General features: G+C 34.8%; 1 protein-coding gene across 1 annotated transcript in view; it reads left to right on the top strand.

Moving 5' to 3' along the window:
- diaph3 (diaphanous-related formin 3) overlaps positions 1–21,018 on the top strand; it is a 352,867-nt gene that overhangs the window by 111,189 nt on the left and 220,660 nt on the right. The window contains exons 8-12 of the mRNA XM_051123390.1: positions 1,529–1,665; positions 2,307–2,412; positions 9,407–9,517; positions 12,265–12,383; positions 12,792–12,908. Coding sequence (XP_050979347.1) covers positions 1,529–1,665; positions 2,307–2,412; positions 9,407–9,517; positions 12,265–12,383; positions 12,792–12,908 — 590 coding nt within the window. The remainder of the gene's footprint in view (positions 1–1,528; positions 1,666–2,306; positions 2,413–9,406; positions 9,518–12,264; positions 12,384–12,791; positions 12,909–21,018) is intronic.

Below are 21,018 nucleotides of genomic sequence, written 5' to 3'. Positions count from 1 at the left end.
GCACAGTGTACTTCATATGTTAATATGAAGGAATGTTCTGTATTAGTTTTTCACCAGCATATTTTGAATGACACAATGCGTTTAGACAGACAGACAGACTGATTAACAGTTATAGAAACAAACTAACAACTAAGGTGTTTCATAATTTAATAATTATTATTTAACAAGTCTAACTGGCAACTTGATTCACATGTGATGTGTGTACTGCTAGGCACTTCTTGCCTTTTTTTTATCATTTGAGTCAATTTTCAAAAGTTCCTAAAAGTCGCCAAATACATTTTAAAAGTAGCAAAATGTGTTTCTAAGTGCTTTTTGGAAAAAAAGTTGCTAGGGGAGTCTGAAAAGCTGCTAAATCTAGCAAAAACATTAAGTTGGCAACACTGTTTAAAACTCACAATTGGAAGTTTATATCTCGCAATTCTGACTTTTTTCTCAGATCTGAAGGGAAAAAAAGACTTGCATTTGCAAGAAAAAAGTCAGAATTGCAAGATATAAACTTGCATTTGAGAAATACAAACTCGAATTTGCGAGAAAAGTCAGTTGTGAAATATAAATCGCAATTGCGAGATATAAACTCATTTACGTGAAAAAAGTCAGAATTGCCAGATAGAAACTTGCTTTTACAGGATATAAATGGGCAATTGCAAGAAAAGTCAGTTGTGAGATATAAACTTGCATTTGAGAGAAAAAAGTGAGAATTGCAAGATATAAGTTTGCGTTTGAGAGAAAAAAGTGAGAATGGCAAGATACAAACTCACATTTGTGAGAAAAAAAGTCAGAATTGCAAGATAAAAACTTGCAATTGTGAGAGATAAACTTGCATTTGTGAAAAACTTGCACTTGCGAGAAAAAAGTCAGAATTACAAGATACAAGCTCGCAAATGAGGTATAAATTCGCAATTGTGAGATAAACTTGCATTTGCGAGAAAAATAAAAAATTTCAAGATATAAAACCACAGTTTTGAATTTATATCTTGCTGTTCTGACTTTGTAACTCAAAATTGTGAGTTAATATCTTGCAATTCTGGAATTATAACTCAGTTGCGAATTTATATCATGCAGTTCCGAGAAAAAAAAAGTCAGAATTGCGAGTTTATGTCTCAGTTCTAAGAATGAAAGAGAAAAAGTGTAAAATTGTGAGAGATTTTTGTTTGTTTTGTTTTTTGAGGGTTTTTTTGTGCAAAAAAAAGTAATTATAAAACAGATAGTTCCGGTTCTTGATTCTGATTGGTTCGCTTCGTGTCGTGCCTAACAACGCCCCTTGGCTGTTATAAATTCACTGTAAACCATGGCTTCTTGGGGCTTATTGCTTTATTTTATTATTGAATATTTTGATCTTTGTTTTTTATTTTTGCTTTGTTTTTTTTTTTGTCGTGCATTTATTCTTTGTAAGCCATTACATTGTAATTAGATTCACTGCGTTGATCTTTTTGAGACGCTGTAGTTTTAGCAATGGTGCACTGTCATTGCAGAATAGCGTCGCAGGAAACACTGGGCTTACGTAACTTTTTTTTCTGTCTGTCTGCAGTATGGACTGGAGCGGATCCTTGGAGAGGAGAAGAGTCTGGCACTGTTGGCCCAAGCCATTGACCCTGGTCAGCCGGCCATGATGACAGATGTGGTCAAACTGCTTTCTGCAATCTGCATCGTGGGAGAAGAAAACACGTGAGCCTCCACTCGTCTCTTCCAGCCTTTCACTTAAAATCAATCTGATTATGATGCAATTATTGTTCTTTCTTATTTCAGCCTGATTTCATTATTTAAGCCCTATCAATTATATTCTTTCTGTTGGAGTTTTATGCCCCTATTGTGATTTTTAACATCAACATTTTCAAATCGAATATCAATTATGCATTTCATTTATTTTTTAGTGTTCAAATGCTTTTTGGGCAACAGTTTGTTAAACTTTCGTAACTTGCAAACTTAAATTTACTTAAAATAATTATTGTTTGCTTCAGCTCTTCTCCTGAAACAGAATTTGTATGATAGCATAGTCTTGTAACATTCTTACTGATGCTTTTTCCTCTATTTTTTTTTGTTTGGATTTTTCGCATTCAGGTTATAAACATAGCATTTAGCTCAGATGAATAAAGCTTTAAAAACTCTTTTTTTAAATATGAGCTCCAGGTAAACGCTGAAAAGTTGCAATTGTCTTCCATGAAAAGTATATTTGGAGCAGTAAGTGCACTCAGAGCATCCTCCATACCAGAGAGAAGTGCAATCCCAGCATAACCCTCTGCGAAAAATGTAAAGCCAAATCAAAGCCGTGACCCTTACTTTTACTTTTTCTTATTTCCTGCATGAAGTTTGGAGAAGGTCCTTGAGGCCATCACCACGGCAACTGAGGGAAGAGGGGTGGCCCGCTTTAACCCTATCGTTCAAGGTCTTAGTGTTCGCTCGGTCCAGTTACAGGTAAGCGTTTACTGCTCCTAATCTGCCTTCTTGTTCACTCGTTTTCTGCTGATGCAGCCCTGCCAATGCCTTCATGACCTCAATACACACTCAGCCACATATACATATTTATACCTGAAAGAAAGAAACTCTCTAAAGGAAATACGATTACTGTGAGCAGTGAATATGTGATGTTTTTTTTAAATATAGTTTTTTCTTTCCAAGCGACAGCAACATCTTTGCTGAATTTATCAGTTGAGTCTTATATAAATAAATGCACATTTTTGTTTTCATGTATTATTGTGTATTTTCTTTTATTTACTGAAAAATGTTTTATATCAATTTAAACAAAAAAAAAATTCCAATATGTTTGTTTTTGTTGAAAAGCAAGATGAAAGATAATGACTAAGAAATTTTTACACAAATATCTGTTTGAAATCCCTAGTTGTTTGTTAATTAGCACTTTAGTAATAATGTAGCACTAGCCATTTTCACAGTGCTGTTCGCACTGTTGCGACAGACTGGTGTTGTGTGCATTGCTCAGTTGGGGAAATACATTTCCTTTATATACTATTCCATTTTGAAAGTTTCCCTCGGAGATTTGAGGGCCGGTAAATGGTCATGCTGAGATGAAGCACCAGCAATTTGCTTGATAGTGACTTCAATATAACGATGAAGTCACAGGCTCTGAATCACCTCTAAAACGCAATTTACACTTTAAAATCCCCCAGCGACTGTGTATAGAGGTCTTCATGAAAAGGATCAGAAAACAAATGAGCATGTCTGCTTGTTAACGACCGGTCCTTTATACAAGAATGCTTTGCAAAAGCTTATATAAGTAAAGATGCCTAATGCTTCTTTAAGCTGTGTGGTGGTTATGCAGGCGTGAAATTCAGTTTTTTAAATTAAACATTCTAAAACGAACTTAATTTCATGTCCCTTTCTGACAAATCAACATGACCTTTTGTTTAGCCAGCATGCTCAGGGGCTCAGGACACTTGTAAAGCACAGAGATTAGTGCCTCCAGTTACAGCTCTTCATTTGCATTGTAAAGCAAAAACTGGCATTAGTCAAACATCCTTGATGAGATTTACCATAATCATTCCATAAATTATTAAGAATTTGATTAGGGCTATTTAACCCTGTGCCCGCAAATAAGACAGAAGTACACTGAGTCAGAATCTGTAAACCACAAATCTTATAATGGACAGTTTTCTTAAGTACTCCAACAATAGAAAATTGACAACTTAATTTAATATTCTGCGTTTATATTCTATGATTGACTCAGAATCACAGAATATAAACAGAGTAGATCATGACTAAATCAAATCACTAAAACATAAACGCAAAAATAAAGATCTATCTATCTATTTATCTATCTGTTTATAACTTTTCTATCTATCTATCTATCTATCTGTCTGTCTGTCTGTCTGTGTGTCTGTGTGTGTCTGTCTATCTATCTGTCTATCTATCTGTCTATCTATCTGTCTATCTATCTGTCTATCTATCTGTCTATCTGTCTATCTATCTGTCTATCTGTTGTTTTATCATTCAGTCATTCGTATCTCTGTCATTCTGTCGTTCTGTCTGTCGTTCTGTCTGTCGTTCTGTCTGTCATTCTGTCTGTCTGTCGTTCTGTCATTCTGTCATTGTCAGTTGTCGTTCTATCATCCTGTCTGTCTTGTCTATCATTCTGTCTATCGTCCTATTGTTGTATCTGTCTGTCTGTTTGTCTGTCTATCTATCATTCTATATCTATCTATCTGTCATCCTATATCTATCCATTTGTCTCTATCTTTCTATGGTTCAATCATTCTATCCATCATTCTGTCCATCATTCTATCTTTTCGTCCTATCGTTATGTTCTGTTTGTTGTTCTGTCTATCATTCTATCTGTCTGTCTGTGTATCTATCTACAGTAGTCAGCATTTGAAGTGGATCAAAAAAAATTAATCAGAGTTGTCCTAAGACAAGAACGTTTGAACAAGAACTATTGTTTTGGTTTTAGGACAGCTCTGATGAAAGGTTTTGATCCACTTCAAATGTTGACTACTGTATATGTCTGTCTGTCTGTCGTCCTGTCTATCGTCCTGTCTATCGTCCTGTCTATCGTCCTGTCTACTATCCTATTGTCCTATCATCCTATCTATTGTCCTATTGTTGTATCTGTCGGTCTGTCTGTCTGTCATTCTATTGTTCAGTCGTTCTGTCTATCATTTTATCTGCTGTCTGTCTCTCGTTCTATTGTCCTATATATCGTCCTATTGTTTTATCTATCTATCTGTTTTTCTATCGATCTATCATTCTGTCCATTGTTCTATCCATCATCCTATCTATTGTCCTGTCATTGTGTCTGTCTATCATTCTCTCGTTCTACCTGCCATCCTATCTATCTGTCTGTCATTCTGTCTATCTGTCTGTTGTTCTGTCGTTGTATCTATCTGTCTGTCTTACCATCATTCTACCGTCCTATATCTGTCTGTCTGTCATTGTCTGTTGTTATTATCTACTGTCCTGTCGTCCTATCATTGTATATCTGTCTGTCTGTTATTCTTTCGTTCCATCTATCATTCTGTCATTATAATGATCATTCTATCAATCTTCTGTTTCATAGTTCTGTGCCGTTTGTTCTAATTTGTTTATTTTTTTCCTTCTCTGTCTGTCTGTTGGTCTGTCTGTCTGTTACTTGTTTTTTCACCTGTCTTTTGGCCTATGTAACTTTGTCTCTCTGTTAAAAAAAAAAAAAAAAAAAAAAAAAAAAGTATTAATTTTGTAAAAAAATTTTCTTTAAAAGTTTATACAAAGACCATATAGGCAGTCTGTCTGTATGTTTGTTTAGTTATGACTGGCTCTGGGTTCTCTTGTTGTAGAATGCGTTTACACATTTAAATGTGGATTGCATGCTAATTCCCGAAACCTGCCCTGCACCTCTGCAGAGTGCTGGCCCTACAGAACGACATACAATGTTTCGATTGTGCTAACTGCATGGCTTCATTGTTGAGGCTGATCAAAGTAGCCGTGTTTTAGTTTAATTGGTAGCAGAGGGAGGTGAAAGAGAGGCACTGAGCTTTCCCTTCAAACATGCGTAGAGAGCACGTTCACATGCTTTCTCATATCCAGCTTTTAGGATAAACCACTAACTCAGCAGTTAATGTTGCCGCTAAAAATATATTCTTTTGACGTAATGACAGAATTGAGTACTTTACTTTGACCTGCAGAGTGCAACATATTTAGTAGAGCTGCGGCTCTAGAGTACTGACTGCAAAATATTATGTTTAGCATGAATTTACGCACAAATAATTCCTCTTCCAATTCAAAGGCTTTTTATAGTGTTGAATAGTTAATATCAAGCAATTGCATGCTCTACAATAGCAGGTCGCACAGAAAACGGCCCCTTATTGTACAGTGTTTCTCCATTAGACAGGAATGAGAGGAGAAATATCCAAGGCATGCTGGTTAATATCCATGAAGGCCAACTGGTGTGCTTTGAGGCCTCTAGTAATGTTTTATTGATTGACTGGTTATTGTTCCTGTTTGCTAATAGTCAGCTGTGATCTCTTTTAACCGCATGCATCATTTATCAAAGACTGTTATAGCTAGGAACAGTTTGGAGTTTTCTTTAGGGTTTCTCTTCTTCTCTCCACTCTTCTGTTCTTGCAAGAGATATTTAGGGGCTGTATCTTCAAATAGATGCTCTTAGAGACACACACCCTGACTGCGTAAAGTTCAGTTTGTTTATGTAGGAGTGAGAAGCAGGGAGTGCTCAGGGTCGACCGTAGACTGCACTGGAGAGGTTTATTTTTGAGGAATTTTTCAAGAGAGCTTGAGGATACCATGTATTTCTGCTTTGCATGTGTCTGTGTGCTCATCCATGGGAGTTAGTAAATGATTCAGCATGTTTTTTATCACAACATAATTTGTGTTTTTCATGTCTGTCTAGTGGAAATTTCTTTTAGCACTGTATTACTCTGAGCTAATAGAGAGTGAGTGATTCTCTCAGGAATAGATTTTCTCTTTCTCTCCTCATCCTGTCCTCTCACCACTCCCGTCTCTCTCGCCAGGCATGTGAAGTAGGAAGATTAAGAAGACGGTACAGTTATTAATGGCAGATATGTTTTTCTTTTCCCTCATGAAAGCTGTCAGCAAATGTCTCTTATAGGCTCAACTTCGCTGAGATTCCTCCCGCAGTTCAACCGCTGAGCCAGACAAATATGAATAATACAATGTCATCAGCTTCTAAATCAAAGGGTTCTGTCTGTGAAAGACTCATTCTGCCTATTTTTGCTGTGTGAAAAATATTATAAATATACAGCCTATCATCAACTAATTTTTAGCCCTTGAGTTTAGGATTATAAACATTGCACATTCTTTTTAGTGATCAGAAACATACAGCAATCATATGAGGCAGTTGATTTAGTGCATCATATAAAAGACTTGTATACTTGCACTACCAGTCAAAAGTTTATGAACAGTACGATTTTTTTTTTTTTTTTTTTAAAGAATTCTATTCTGCTCACCAAGCTTGCATTTATTTGATCCAAAATACAGCAAAAGCAGTAATATTGTGAAATATTTTTACTATTTAAAATAACTGCTTTCTATTTGAATATATTTTAAAATGTAATTTATTGTGATCAAAGCAAATTTTCAGCATCATTACTCCAGTCTTCAGTGTCGCATGATCTTTCAGAAATATTCTAATATGCTGATTTGCTGTTCAAGAAGCATTTATCATTTTTATTATCAATCTTTAAAACAGTTGAGTACATTTTTCAGGATTCTTTGATGAATAGAAAGATCCAAAGATCAGCAGTTATCTAAAATAAAAAGGTTTTGTAACATTGTACACTTTACCATTTGAGAGAAGCAGGTATAATGTCAGTTTTTTTATTTTTGGAAAGAAAAATAGAAATAGATATAGAAATTAATACTTTTCTTTAGCTTTAAAGGATGATTTAAATTGATTAAAAGTGATGATAAAGACATTTAATGTTACAAAAGATTTTGATTTCAGATAAATGCTGTGCTTCTGAACTTTCTATTCATCAAAGAAACCTGAAGAAATTCTGCTCAGCTTTTTTCAACATCATAATAATAACTAAAGTTTTTCAGCTTGGTTCTCATAGGAGTACCTGGAGATTAGGTTTGGTCCTCACTCTACACATAGTGTGACCCATTAAATATAACAAAAAAAAAAAAAAAAAAAAAAAAAAATATATATATATATATATATATATATATATATAGTCATAATAATATAATTTCACTTTATTTAGTTTTGTTTTTAAATGAATAATAAAAAGTAATGAAGTGTGGTGGTAATATTATATTTGAAAATAAAAAAGGAGTATTAAATAAAAATACAATTGTCTTATAGTAAACTTAAAATAAAATGATAGTATTTACTTTTTTATAGGGCTGGCAAACGATTAATCGCATACAAATAAAGAAATATTTAAGAAATATGTACAGGTATATATTTATTATATTTTTTATGGAATTTATAGTATATATAAATAAAAATATTTTGTACATAACATATTTCTCTTAAATGTATACATGAATGTGCTTGTATTTATATTTGTTTGCGATTAATCACAATTAATCATTTGCCAACCTACTTTTTTTTATTATTATTATTATTTTTGAACCTAAGATCAGCAAGCTTTTATTTTGGCAGTTTGCCAGCAAGTAGGTTATTAAGTTTAGTACCGCAGATTGTAGAGGGTCAGTGAATGAAATGTCACATTTCTGCATTGTGCTTTAAAAATGGCAGCGAATAGCCTAGAATTATGCTTTCAGATAGAAAAGAAATCTTATACATTATTACAGTTTGTCGATCTAATATTTACATTTTTTATGTTGGTCGTGCATGCGGACCTGCCATGTCACTTATGCGCACCCCTGTTTCTTAAGTAGCAAATCAGAATATTGAAGATTAGAATGATTTCTGAAGGATCATGTGACTGGAGTAATGATGCTAAAAAATCAGGTTTAATATCACAGGAATAAATTACATTTTAAAATATATTCAAATAGAAAACGGTTATTTTAAATAGTAAAACAATGTGAAAATTTGACGTTTTGCTGTATCTTGGATTAAATAAATGTAGGCTTGGTGAGCAAAAGTGACTTGTTTAAAAAACATTAACAATCTTACTGTTCACAAACTGGTAGGGTAAATAAACTAAATCAGTTGTGTAACTTCGTGATTTTTTTTTTTTTAATAAAAATTCTTGTTTTTTTGACCCTGTGAGTTTAGGGTCACAACTCTTCTGCACAATCAGTGTAGTCTGATTCGCAAACAAATAATTCTTTATTATTGAACTAGTCAAAAGACTTTACTGTTACTGTATGAATCTGTCTGACAAATCCTTACCAGAGTCATAACCAGCCCTGTGCCATCACAGCCTGTTATGTTGAGGCTCACTACTATGAATAATTTGGAATTGATGTGGTTTTTTGTGTAATAATCAATTATTGCATCAGCAGACATGATGTGAACTGGAGGTACAGACACAGAGCTATACAGACAGTTCAATACGGCTCAGTTCCCTGAATGCACCAGTGCCTTTTAACTAAACACTCCCTCACACGTGTGATTTAGAGTGTCGTGGAGAAGGCCGATCAATAATTGATGATCTGTGTTGCTTGAGGAGATGAATAGTAGTTTTTGACTGAGGTGATGGAATCCTTTATGTTGGCTGAGAGCTCTGTGAGAGTCATAAACCACAGTGATGCTCCTCAACAGGTCCAAACTGCAGTCTCATGTAAAGTACATTCCCTTCAAAACAAGCTGCAGACATTCAAGGCCATGAACTTTTGCTACTATTACTTTTACAGCGTTTATTGTCTTTAAATTCACTTGTCGAAATGGTTTGACAAAGTCAGTTTAATCAATCCTAATACAAATATTCCATTATTTCAACATGGTTACATATAATTCAAATGCATATGCAGACCTGCGTATGTAAACACACACGTACTCTTACTGAATGTTATCTTTTTCCTTTAGGTGGCTTGCATGCAGCTCATCAATGCCCTCGTAACGTCTCCTGATGAGTTGGACTTCAGGCTGCACATCCGAAATGAATTTATGCGCTGCGGCCTGCGAGAGATCCTGCCGGTAAGCGGCTCGACCACTGCCTGTGTATTAATATTTAAATGAGTCGTCCACTTGAGTGAAATATTGTAAAATGGGCCTGCGAATAATTTATGAAGCCTGAAGTAGAGGTCGCTCTGCCGAATCAATACCTACAGCCAGGATTGGATTGGTCTCTTTCTCTCGCTCTGTCTCCTCTCGGCATTCCGAATGTGGTTATGTTCTATCAACAAACGACTGAAAACTGCCTGAACAAAACAAGGGAAGTGTGTGAAATGAAAGCCGGAGAGTGTGCAAGTGAGATAGATTAATGCCTCACGCATGTCTTATTTATTATTCAAAACAGAAGCTGCCTCCGAAACAGGACTGGGGAATACAAAGAGATGGAATGAAAGCGAAATTATTATTTTCTCTTTCTAAATACACATTTGTGAAAATAGTGTTTTGTCACTGCTTCTCTTTTCTTTCAAAAAGTGCCCAATATTCCACACATTTGTCTTATTTTCCCCTCAAAGTCCACTTAAAATGTTAGTCATGCTTGGTTGCAACAAAAGCAGTTGTATATCATTTTTCCCTCAATTTATTTTTCTAGCCTCTCCTTAAAATTACACCCGTTTTTGCTACTGTATCTGTAAGACTTGTGTATGTATTTAACCTTTTTTCCGCTTAGGCCAAGTGTACGTCGGCTTACTGTTGTGTGATTTTCAAAAAAATCTCATGCGTATAAATAGTACACCAAATAAAAACAAAAAACGCAAAAATGGACTTGGCGTGTCAGCAGCCATATCACCCTGCAGCCCAAGACTGGTTGCCCACTGAAGCTAAGCAGAGTTGAGCCTGGTCAGTACCTGGATGGGAGACCTCCTGGGAAAACTAGGTTGCTGCTGGAAGAGGTGTTAGTGAGGCCAGTAGAGGGTGCTCACCTTGTGGTCTGTGTGGTCCCCAATGCCCCAGTGTAGTGACGGGGACACTATACTGTTAGAAGAGCACAGTCATTCAGACGAGACGTTAAACCCGGGTCCTGACATTAAAAAAAAATCCCTGGATGTCCTTTGAAAGGAGTAGGGGTGTAACCCCAGCATCCTGGCCAGATTTGCCCATTGGCCTCTGAACATCATGGCTTCCTAATCGTCCCCATATTCTGATTCTGATTGGCTTCATCATTTTGTCTCCTGTCCACCAATAAGCTGGTGTGTGGTGAGCGTTCTGGCACAGTACGGCTGCTGTCGCATCATCCAGGTGGATGCTGTGAACTGGTGGTGGTTGAGGAGATTCCCATTTCTATGTAAAGCTATATTATATGCTACGCGACGGCTATGATTAGGGAGTTTTTGTTTTTCTTTGGTGTACTATTTATACGCATTTTCATGAGACCGGGCTTGAATGAACAGCTGTCCTGGATTCAGGACATGAGAATGACAGAATCCATGTAAAGGCATCAGTTTGGCTATATGGATTACTCCATAATTAAGGGTTCATGTAGAATTTGACAATGTCCCAAAAACCCAAACATGCCCTTACATAGCTGCTTTGAAACAATCTATATTGTATAAAGTGCTATAGAAATAAAGGTGATCTTTAGGAATATGTGCATAAAATACCATCTATGTTTGCTACTGTCCACCATGTTACCTTTACTGGGTAACACAGTTGACAGGTAACTTAGTTGACATTTTTTAGCATTTTAGTGTTTTAGAACTACTAAGCATATGGTGTGTTTAGAGTTTTAGTTCAATTGTCTTGTTAAAATTTGCAGTCAGTTAATTCACTCTTGACACAGGTTTGCTAGTTTAACCAATATTAGGGGAAAGAGAGTGTTTAATCCATGTGCTTCTAGAAGGAATATAATCATACTGTGCAAATTATGTGAGAATGGGACAAATCATTCCTTTTTGGAGGGGAGGGGGGTTTCTAGTGGGTAACTTAGTTGACAGTGGTTTTTCGGACACAAATAAAACAGTTTATATCACAATAAACATTTATTTTTAAAGCACGTACCCAAATGTCTTGATAACCTTATCTAACTGAAGGCAAAACTATGAGATTAATTTTAATGCTTAAATGCAGAGTAGAATAAGCAACTTTACAAAATCAGACAGCTGAATACCAGGGTTGTATGTGATATGAACATCATTTTTGAACAAAAGATATGGCTTTTTCAACATGTAGTAGTGTGATTGGGAAGAATAGAATTACTATGTACTACAAAAATTAAGCTTTAGAGCTTTATACTGATGAAAATATATTAAAAATATACTTTACAGACATGAGATGTACCAACAATTATAGAATGACCCATATAAATGCGGTTCTGAAGGTAGTATACTAACTTTATGAAGTGATGTTGCCATACTAGCCTTTACCTTCTGTTCTAGAGTCTTGTTTTGTGTTAAACATGGCCAGGGTTGCCAGGTTTTCACAACAAAACCCACCCAATTTCTACTCAAAACTAGCCCAACAGTAGCCCAAACGCGTTTCGAGGGGTGTAAAATACAATTTTTTTTTTGTAGCGGGATTCCTCTGGTAAAATTAGAATTCCAGGCGCTAAATATTACGTTATTGGGGTTGTTTTGATTTTTGTGAAAACCTGGCAACTCTGGTTTTCAGCACTAGTTTGGATGGACTAAACAGAGAACTTTGAGTTGTATGTCTACATAGTACATCAAAGTCTTTATTTCAAAAGACCAAGGAATATCATGTTTTCTGTGTCATGGTTCATTTAATTTCTTCTTTTCTTCTCTTTTTTTCCCCTTGCCCTTCACACTGTGCAGAGCTTGAACACTGTGAAAAACGATGCTCTGGATATCCAGCTGAAGGTCTTTGAGGAGCACAAGGAGGAGGACATGATTGAGTTCTCCCATCGCCTGGAGGACATCAGGAGTGAACTAGAATATCCTTCTGACGCTGAGATGCATGCAATTTCATTTGCTATTCTGTCCACACTTAAACGCCCCTCAGAAAACTCTCCCTCCCCTGTGTCATCTTTTCTTTCTTTCTCCCACTCGTTCTTTGATCCTTAGAGGACCTCCAACAACTCTATGTTGGTCATATGCAGACTGTAATAATATCTTCAGAAACCATGTGCTGAATGCATTGATGTTGTTTTCTGAGATTTAATCATAACCATAAATCATCCCGAATCATTTGCTTTCATTAGTCGTGTTTTACAAGTCTCATGCTGTGACGAGGCTAGTCAATAGTTCTTTTAGACTACACTGCATGTATAAACAGTGTGTATGTTTCCATTTGTTGCTTTTATTTTGTGAGTTGTTTGATTGCTCCTTAACACAGTGCGTACTGATATTGGAGATGTCTTTAATGTGTTATACTGCTCTGTGAAGGACACAAGCGCCGAGAGCCATTTTCTTTCCATAATGCAGCACCTACTGCTGATCAGGAACGACTATTTCACACGGTGAGGGTTATTTTAGTTTATTTTATTTTAAAGTTGACCCAGCAAGTGGCCACACTTTAAAACGTTTTGGCATGTTAAACATTTTAATTAATTACTACGTCATTCCCGTGCCTCTGTTTCTTTTTGCTTTTATTTTGACTAATTTAGGCATTTTCATATGATATTAAAGAATGAGTAGGTGTGTTTGAACTTTTGAATTGGTATTGTACGCACAAGAACCTTTCATAAACCCAAGGAAAAAGAAAATGTCTTTCAAAACCTTTTCTGGCCCTTACAAGTCACGTTATATTCATCTCGTATTCATGAAAATGCCGCCTCTCCTCCCTTTCAAACCTAGTCTGAGGTTTTTATTAATTTCTGACTAATTAGTGCCAGTGATGCAACGGCATACATCTCCCGGCGTTAAGGTCTCGCTAATGACTCAGTGTGTTGTGTGTTGGAGAACAGCTTTTCAAGCTCTTTAACCAGTGAGCTGTATTGTGTTAAGAATAACAGCTTTGACAGAAGAGAGAAGTGCAAAGGGAAATAGAGGTGTAAAGATAGAGACCATCTGCTGAGCGCCGGTACAGGAGAAAAGTAGCGCCCGTTATAGTTAGAGAGATATCTATCTATATTTTCTGCCATACCTTCTATCTTTCGCTCTATTGATTGTTTGTTCGCTCTGTGGATTGCAGCTTACTCCGTCGTTTAGTTCGTTCACTATTTCAATCGTTTTATCTGTCCATAGTTATATCTGTCTTTCGTTTTGTCTCTCCTTTGTTCTATTTATTTATCTGTATGTCTTAAAGGAGAAGTCCACTTCCAAAACAAAGATTCACATATAATGTACTCACCCCCTTGTTATCCAAGATGTTCATGTCTTTCTTTCTTCAGTTGTAAAGAAATTGTTTTTTGAGGAAAACATTTCTGCATTTTTTTCTTCATATAATGAACTGATATGGTGCCCCGATTTTGAACTTCCAAAACGCAGTTTAAATGGGGCTTCAAACAACCTCAAATGCGGTTGTAAACAATCCCAGCCGAGGAAGAAGGGTCTTATCTAGCGAAACTGAAAAATGCTGAAATGTTTTCCTGAAATTTCTTTAAGACATGAACATCTTGGATGACAAGGGGTTGAGTACATTATATGTGAATCTTTGTTTTGGAAGTGGACTTCTCCTGTAAGGCTGGGTTTTGACACAAATTTCTAGATTTGATTCGATTCTGATTCACAAGCTTGCGGTTTGATTTCCGATTCGATATTGATTATTTTGGATATACATCGGGTACAGTACATTCCAAATTTCTCAAGGAAAAAAATCTTTCAACTAATACTGTAAAATATACATGAGAGTCAGTTGGTACTACATTACTATAATATAGAAAGTTATTTGTATAAAAATGCTTAAATTACACAGTCAAGTTTTAATAATAATAAAATTACAATTACATAATTATATTTCTACTTCGTTTTTGAAATATAAACATTTTTGGCTGCCATAAAAACCTGAGAAATGAAACATTGAAGAACATTAAAAATGATAATGAATGTTATATGGTGCATATGTTTAGCAAAATGTAACTCTCCAGATAATTTTCCTAGCTGACTAACAATTTTAAGGACACCGAATATGTTTTTTCGGAGGTAAACGTGACGTTACGTGACATTGTTTACAAGCTAGTTATATTGACGTCTTTGTACAGATGAAACAATGAGCGATTGCTTGAGGCAAAAACGGATTTTGAAAAGTTGTACTCTTTTACTTATAGGGCTGTCAAACGATTAATCGCGATTAATCGCATACAAAATAAAAGTTTGAGTTTGCCTAATATATGTGTGTGTACTGTGTGTAATTATTATGTATATATAAATACACACAAATTCACGTGTATATATATATATATATATATATGTATACATTAATGTGTTTACATCACATATATACATATATACATCATAATTACACAAAGTACACACACATATATTAGGCAAACTCAAACTTTTATTTTGTATGCAATTAATCGCGATTAATCGTTTGACAGCCCTATTTACTTATACTCTCTAACATACCTTTGGACATCCCTTTGTTTATTTTGTACTGAAACTGGTATTAAATCGGAAGGGACGTTCAGTTCACAGTACAGCGATCTGTCATTTCACAGATCTGTCACTGTTTGAATATTGTAATAAAATGGACAGAATTTGAAATCTGACACTTGGTTTTATATCAAAAGTAACAAAGCACAAAGCTTATTGTGATTTATTAAATGGGAGACATGCTAAAATGTTCTGTTCATCAACTGATTCTTGGGATTTAAAAATCAATATTGTTTCATAAAAATGAGAATCGATTATAATTGAGAATTTGATTACTATCATATGCAGTGTTGCCAAGTCTGCGGTTTCCCGTGAAATTGGGCTGCTTTAACACTGTTGCCACGGGTTGTTTTTAATGTCCGCAGGTTGAAATGACCCAAATAACATATTTAGCCCCATGAATGTTAATTTTAGCAGTGGAATCCCACTGGTAGATTTGATTTTTAATGCTGTCAAACGATTAATCGCGATTAATCGCATCCATAATAAGTTTGTTTACATAATATATGGTTGTATACTGTGTACATTTATTATGTATATATAAATACACACACATGCATGTATATATTTAAAAACAATGTTATTTTATATGTTAAAAATTATATATAATATCATTATATGAAATACATGATGTAAATACATGAATACGTGTGTGTGTGTGTGTATTTATATATACACAATAAATATACACAGTATACACCATTATGTATTATGTAAACAAAAACTTTTATTTTGGATGCAATTAACTGCGATTTAACCGTTTGACGGTACTAGTATTTATCAGCAAATAATTGTTAAAACTGTAGTTCATAATGTATACATCTGGAGGCAAGACCTGGCATTTTTTTAAATGTCGTATCCTGCAGTTAATCCTGAAAATATTAGTATCCCGGAGCGTTCTTTACTTGCTTCTAAACTGACCGCATAAATTCTGCTCTGACCAAAATAAACGTAACTTTGCTCTGTCTGCTCCTCAAGTCCTGCTGGTAAATTGGTCAATTTTTATTAAACGGCCCCAGTCGTCCCAGTAAGCTCTTCTCACCTCTTGAACATTTCTTTCTAAACTCTGTCCATGAACGTTATTTATTCTGCACGGGCAGTCCACGCGCCCTGCTGGTCTCTTTCCCCCGCAAACCATCCGATGACAGTGTCCGACAAAGAGAATGAACCTGCTTTCATCTTCCTCTTATCACACATGCCCACATTACTCTTCCCCTTCCCTATATGCCCTCTCTCTCACTCTCTCTCTCTTTTCATCTGTGGCGTCGGCTCAAAGAGAGTTTTCATGTCTGTGAGCTCACAGCTGGGGGTGTGTTAAACCTGGACTTGATCAAAAGGCAGCCTCCTAATATGTAGAATACATGATATATTAAAAACCACTGCAGATAGGCAATGTGTACCTACTTCATTAATATACGCATTCACATGCCAACTGGAGGTGCTAAGGAGTGATCGTTTAGCTCTTGTTATGGAATGACTTCACACAGCTTATGTTTTTTTTTTTTTTTTTTTTTTTTTTTTTTTTTTTTTTTGTTTTTAAGTTCAGTTATTTCGTAAGGGAATGTTGAGTTATGTACTTTTAACACTGACTCGCTCTAAAATTGAGAATATGTTCACTTATAATCCCAATTTATGTAAGCCTTAATTTCACTACGTGAGTGATTTAGGTACTTTATTTGTGCCGTAGTGAAATATATTAATTAGTGAACGTGATTAATGGCACTGGAGTTAATTACAATTAATTATAATTTAATGTTAGAAATTATTATAGTGTATTTTGGATGTCAGCTTCACAGTACCTCTTAGAAATGATGCCTGTAAAAGGTCAGAATAATCACCTCAGCCTGACTGATCCTAATTATTTCCACTTTCTCCTCCAAAGCCTACTTTCACTCTTTTAAAGAAAAAACTATCAAATTCTAGATTTATTAAACGTGTCAACCCAGTTTATAATATACATGCAAATATTACTTTGTTTTTTAATTTAAATATGACTATATACTACCAGTCAAAAGTTTTTGAACAGTAAGATTTTTAATGTTTTTTTTAAAGAAGACTCTACTGCAAGCCAGTGTCGATTTGATTCAGAGTATAGCAAAAACAGTAAAATTTTTAAATATTTTTACTATTTAAAAATAATGTTTTCTATTTGAACGTCTTTTAAAATGTAATTTATTCTTGTGATTTTAAAGCTGAATTTTTAACATTACTCCAGCCACTTGATCCTTCAAAAATCATTCTAATATTCTGATTTGCTGCTCGAAAAACGTTTATTATTATGTTGAAAACAGCTGAGTAGATTTTTTTCAGGTTTCTTTGAATAGAAAGTTTTACTAACTAGAGGTCGACCGATATTGGATTTTACCACACTGGCCGATGCCGATTAATCGACCATTAGTTTTTAAAATGGATACTGAATGGAAAAAAAAAAAAAAAAAGCCTACTGAACCACACTTTGTAAATGAATAAAAATATTAATATTAATTATATATTGATCATTACAGTTAGTTCATTGTTCATTAATGTTAACAAAAGCAACTAATTTTTTTTTTAAATATATCAGTAAATGCTACAATTACACTCTAACAAGGAACAATACTTCTATTCTACAGCTTTTATCAATCTTAATGTTACAAATGGACTCATATTGTAAGTGCTTCCATTACATCAACAATCAAGCTAAAGATGGCCATCTTTAAATGTCTACACAAAGGCCACAGTATTGAAATTGCATACATATGGAATCCATATGGAATGGATTCCATATGTACATATGGAATGGAATTGTGAGACTGCACAATATCCATATTATGGATATTGTGCAGTCTCACAATTTAACTGCTTCTATTCTAGAACGTTTGTGGTTATCTAATCAAAATATAAAAATATGTTAGTCACACAAGGGGCAAAAGTGCAGCTCTGCGTCTAGAAGAACTCGCAGCTATCCGGTAACACACAAACTGGACGCGTCGCGTTCAATTCAAGTGGCCGTTTGACGGTACTAGTATTTATCAGCAAATAATTGTTAAAACTGTAGTTCATAATGTATACATCTGGAGGCAAGACCTGGCATTTTTTTAAATGTCGTATCCTGCAGTTAATCCTGAAAATATTAGTATCCCGGAGCGTTCTTTACTTGCTTCTAAACTGACCGCATAAATTCTGCTCTGACCAAAATAAACGTAACTTTGCTCTGTCTGCTCCTCAAGTCCTGCTGGTAAATTGGTCAATTTTTATTAAACGGCCCCAGTCGTCCCAGTAAGCTCTTCTCACCTCTTGAACATTTCTTTCTAAACTCTGTCCATGAACGTTATTTATTCTGCACGGGCAGTCCACGCGCCCTGCTGGTCTCTTTCCCCCGCAAACCATCCGATGACAGTGTCCGACAAAGAGAATGAACCTGCTTTCATCTTCCTCTTATCACACATGCCCACATTACTCTTCCCCTTCCCTATATGCCCTCTCTCTCACTCTCTCTCTCTTTTCATCTGTGGCGTCGGCTCAAAGAGAGTTTTCATGTCTGTGAGCTCACAGCTGGGGGTGTGTTAAACCTGGACTTGATCAAAAGGCAGCCTCCTAATATGTAGAATACATGATATATTAAAAACCACTGCAGATAGGCAATGTGTACCTACTTCATTAATATACGCATTCACATGCCAACTGGAGGTGCTAAGGAGTGATCGTTTAGCTCTTGTTATGGAATGACTTCACACAGCTTATGTTTTTTTTTTTTTTTTGTCTTTTTAAGTTCAGTTATTTCGTAAGGGAATGTTGAGTTATGTACTTTTAACACTGACTCGCTCTAAAATTGAGAATATGTTCACTTATAATCCCAATTTATGTAAGCCTTAATTTCACTACGTGAGTGATTTAGGTACTTTATTTGTGCCGTAGTGAAATATATTAATTAGTGAACGTGATTAATGGCACTGGAGTTAATTACAATTAATTATAATTTAATGTTAGAAATTATTATAGTGTATTTTGGATGTCAGCTTCACAGTACCTCTTAGAAATGATGCCTGTAAAAGGTCAGAATAATCACCTCAGCCTGACTGATCCTAATTATTTCCACTTTCTCCTCCAAAGCCTACTTTCACTCTTTTAAAGAAAAAACTATCAAATTCTAGATTTATTAAACGTGTCAACCCAGTTTATAATATACATGCAAATATTACTTTGTTTTTTAATTTAAATATGACTATATACTACCAGTCAAAAGTTTTTGAACAGTAAGATTTTTAATGTTTTTTTTAAAGAAGACTCTACTGCAAGCCAGTGTCGATTTGATTCAGAGTATAGCAAAAACAGTAAAATTTTTAAATATTTTTACTATTTAAAAATAATGTTTTCTATTTGAACGTCTTTTAAAATGTAATTTATTCTTGTGATTTTAAAGCTGAATTTTTAACATTACTCCAGCCACTTGATCCTTCAAAAATCATTCTAATATTCTGATTTGCTGCTCGAAAAACGTTTATTATTATGTTGAAAACAGCTGAGTAGATTTTTTTCAGGTTTCTTTGAATAGAAAGTTTTACTAACTAGAGGTCGACCGATATTGGATTTTACCACACTGGCCGATGCCGATTAATCGACCATTAGTTTTTAAAATGGATACTGAATGGAAAAAAAAAAAAAGCCTACTGAACCACACTTTGTAAATGAATAAAAATATTAATATTAATTATATATTGATCATTACAGTTAGTTCATTGTTCATTAATGTTAACAAAAGCAACTAATTTTTTTTTTAAATATATCAGTAAATGCTACAATTACACTCTAACAAGGAACAATACTTCTATTCTACAGCTTTTATCAATCTTAATGTTACAAATGGACTCATATTGTAAGTGCTTCCATTACATCAACAATCAAGCTAAAGATGGCCATCTTTAAATGTCTACACAAAGGCCACAGTATTGAAATTGCATACATATGGAATCCATATGGAATGGATTCCATATGTACATATGGAATGGAATTGTGAGACTGCACAATATCCATATTATGGATATTGTGCAGTCTCACAATTTAACTGCTTCTATTCTAGAACGTTTGTGGTTATCTAATCAAAATATAAAAATATGTTAGTCACACAAGGGGCAAAAGTGCAGCTCTGCGTCTAGAAGAACTCGCAGCTATCCGGTAACACACAAACTGGACGCGTCGCGTTCAATTCAAGTGGCGGTCTACGAGACTTTATTTGATCACCAAACGGGCAAAAGTATACTGCTGTCCTTTCTCCACTAATGCAGCATCTAGTCAACAAATTCATTGCTTAGTAATGACATGAAAACATGCACTACAGTTGATAGATTTTTGCCGATAACAATAGTTCCGCCAGTCAACTGTCGGTGCCGATTAATCGGCAAAACCGATACATCGGTCGACCTCTATTACTAACTTCAAGCTTTTGTATTGTATAGTGCATAATGTTACAAAATCTCAAAATTTCATATAAATGCTGATCTTTGGATTATTCCGTTCATCAAAGTATCCTGAAAAAATGTACTGTTTTAAATAGTGATAATAATAATAACAATAATAATAAATGGTTCTTGAACAGGAAATGAGCATATTTGAATGATTTCTGAAGGATCATGTGACACCGAAGTAATGATGACTGGAGTAATGATGCTGAAAATTTAGCTTTGATTGCAGGAATAAATAGCATTTTAAAATATATTTGAATAGAAAACAGTTATTTTAATATGAAAAATATTTCAAAATTGTAAATTTTTTTTGGACTTTGTATCAATTAAATGCAGGCTTTAAAAACATTAAAAGTCTTGCTGTTCAAAAACTTTTGACTGGTAGTGTATATTTAACAGAGATATAACATAGATAATAATCCAGGTGAAGTTGGGCACATCTATTGCCTGACTGCAGTTTTAAATGCTTCTTTTAAATGTTTAAATGAGTTCACTCTATAGTATCTCATACGTCCCTTCTCACTTTTGTTATGTCTCTCTCCATATCCCTCTCCGTTTTATATCTCTCTTTCTGTTTTATGTGAGTGTCGAG

Source organism: Labeo rohita, chromosome 11 (assembly GCF_022985175.1).
Source record: "Labeo rohita strain BAU-BD-2019 chromosome 11, IGBB_LRoh.1.0, whole genome shotgun sequence".
NCBI lineage: Eukaryota > Metazoa > Chordata > Actinopteri > Cypriniformes > Cyprinidae > Labeo > Labeo rohita.
The sequence above is the reverse complement of the archived record's forward strand: the minus strand, read 5'-3'. Positions and strand labels throughout refer to the sequence as shown.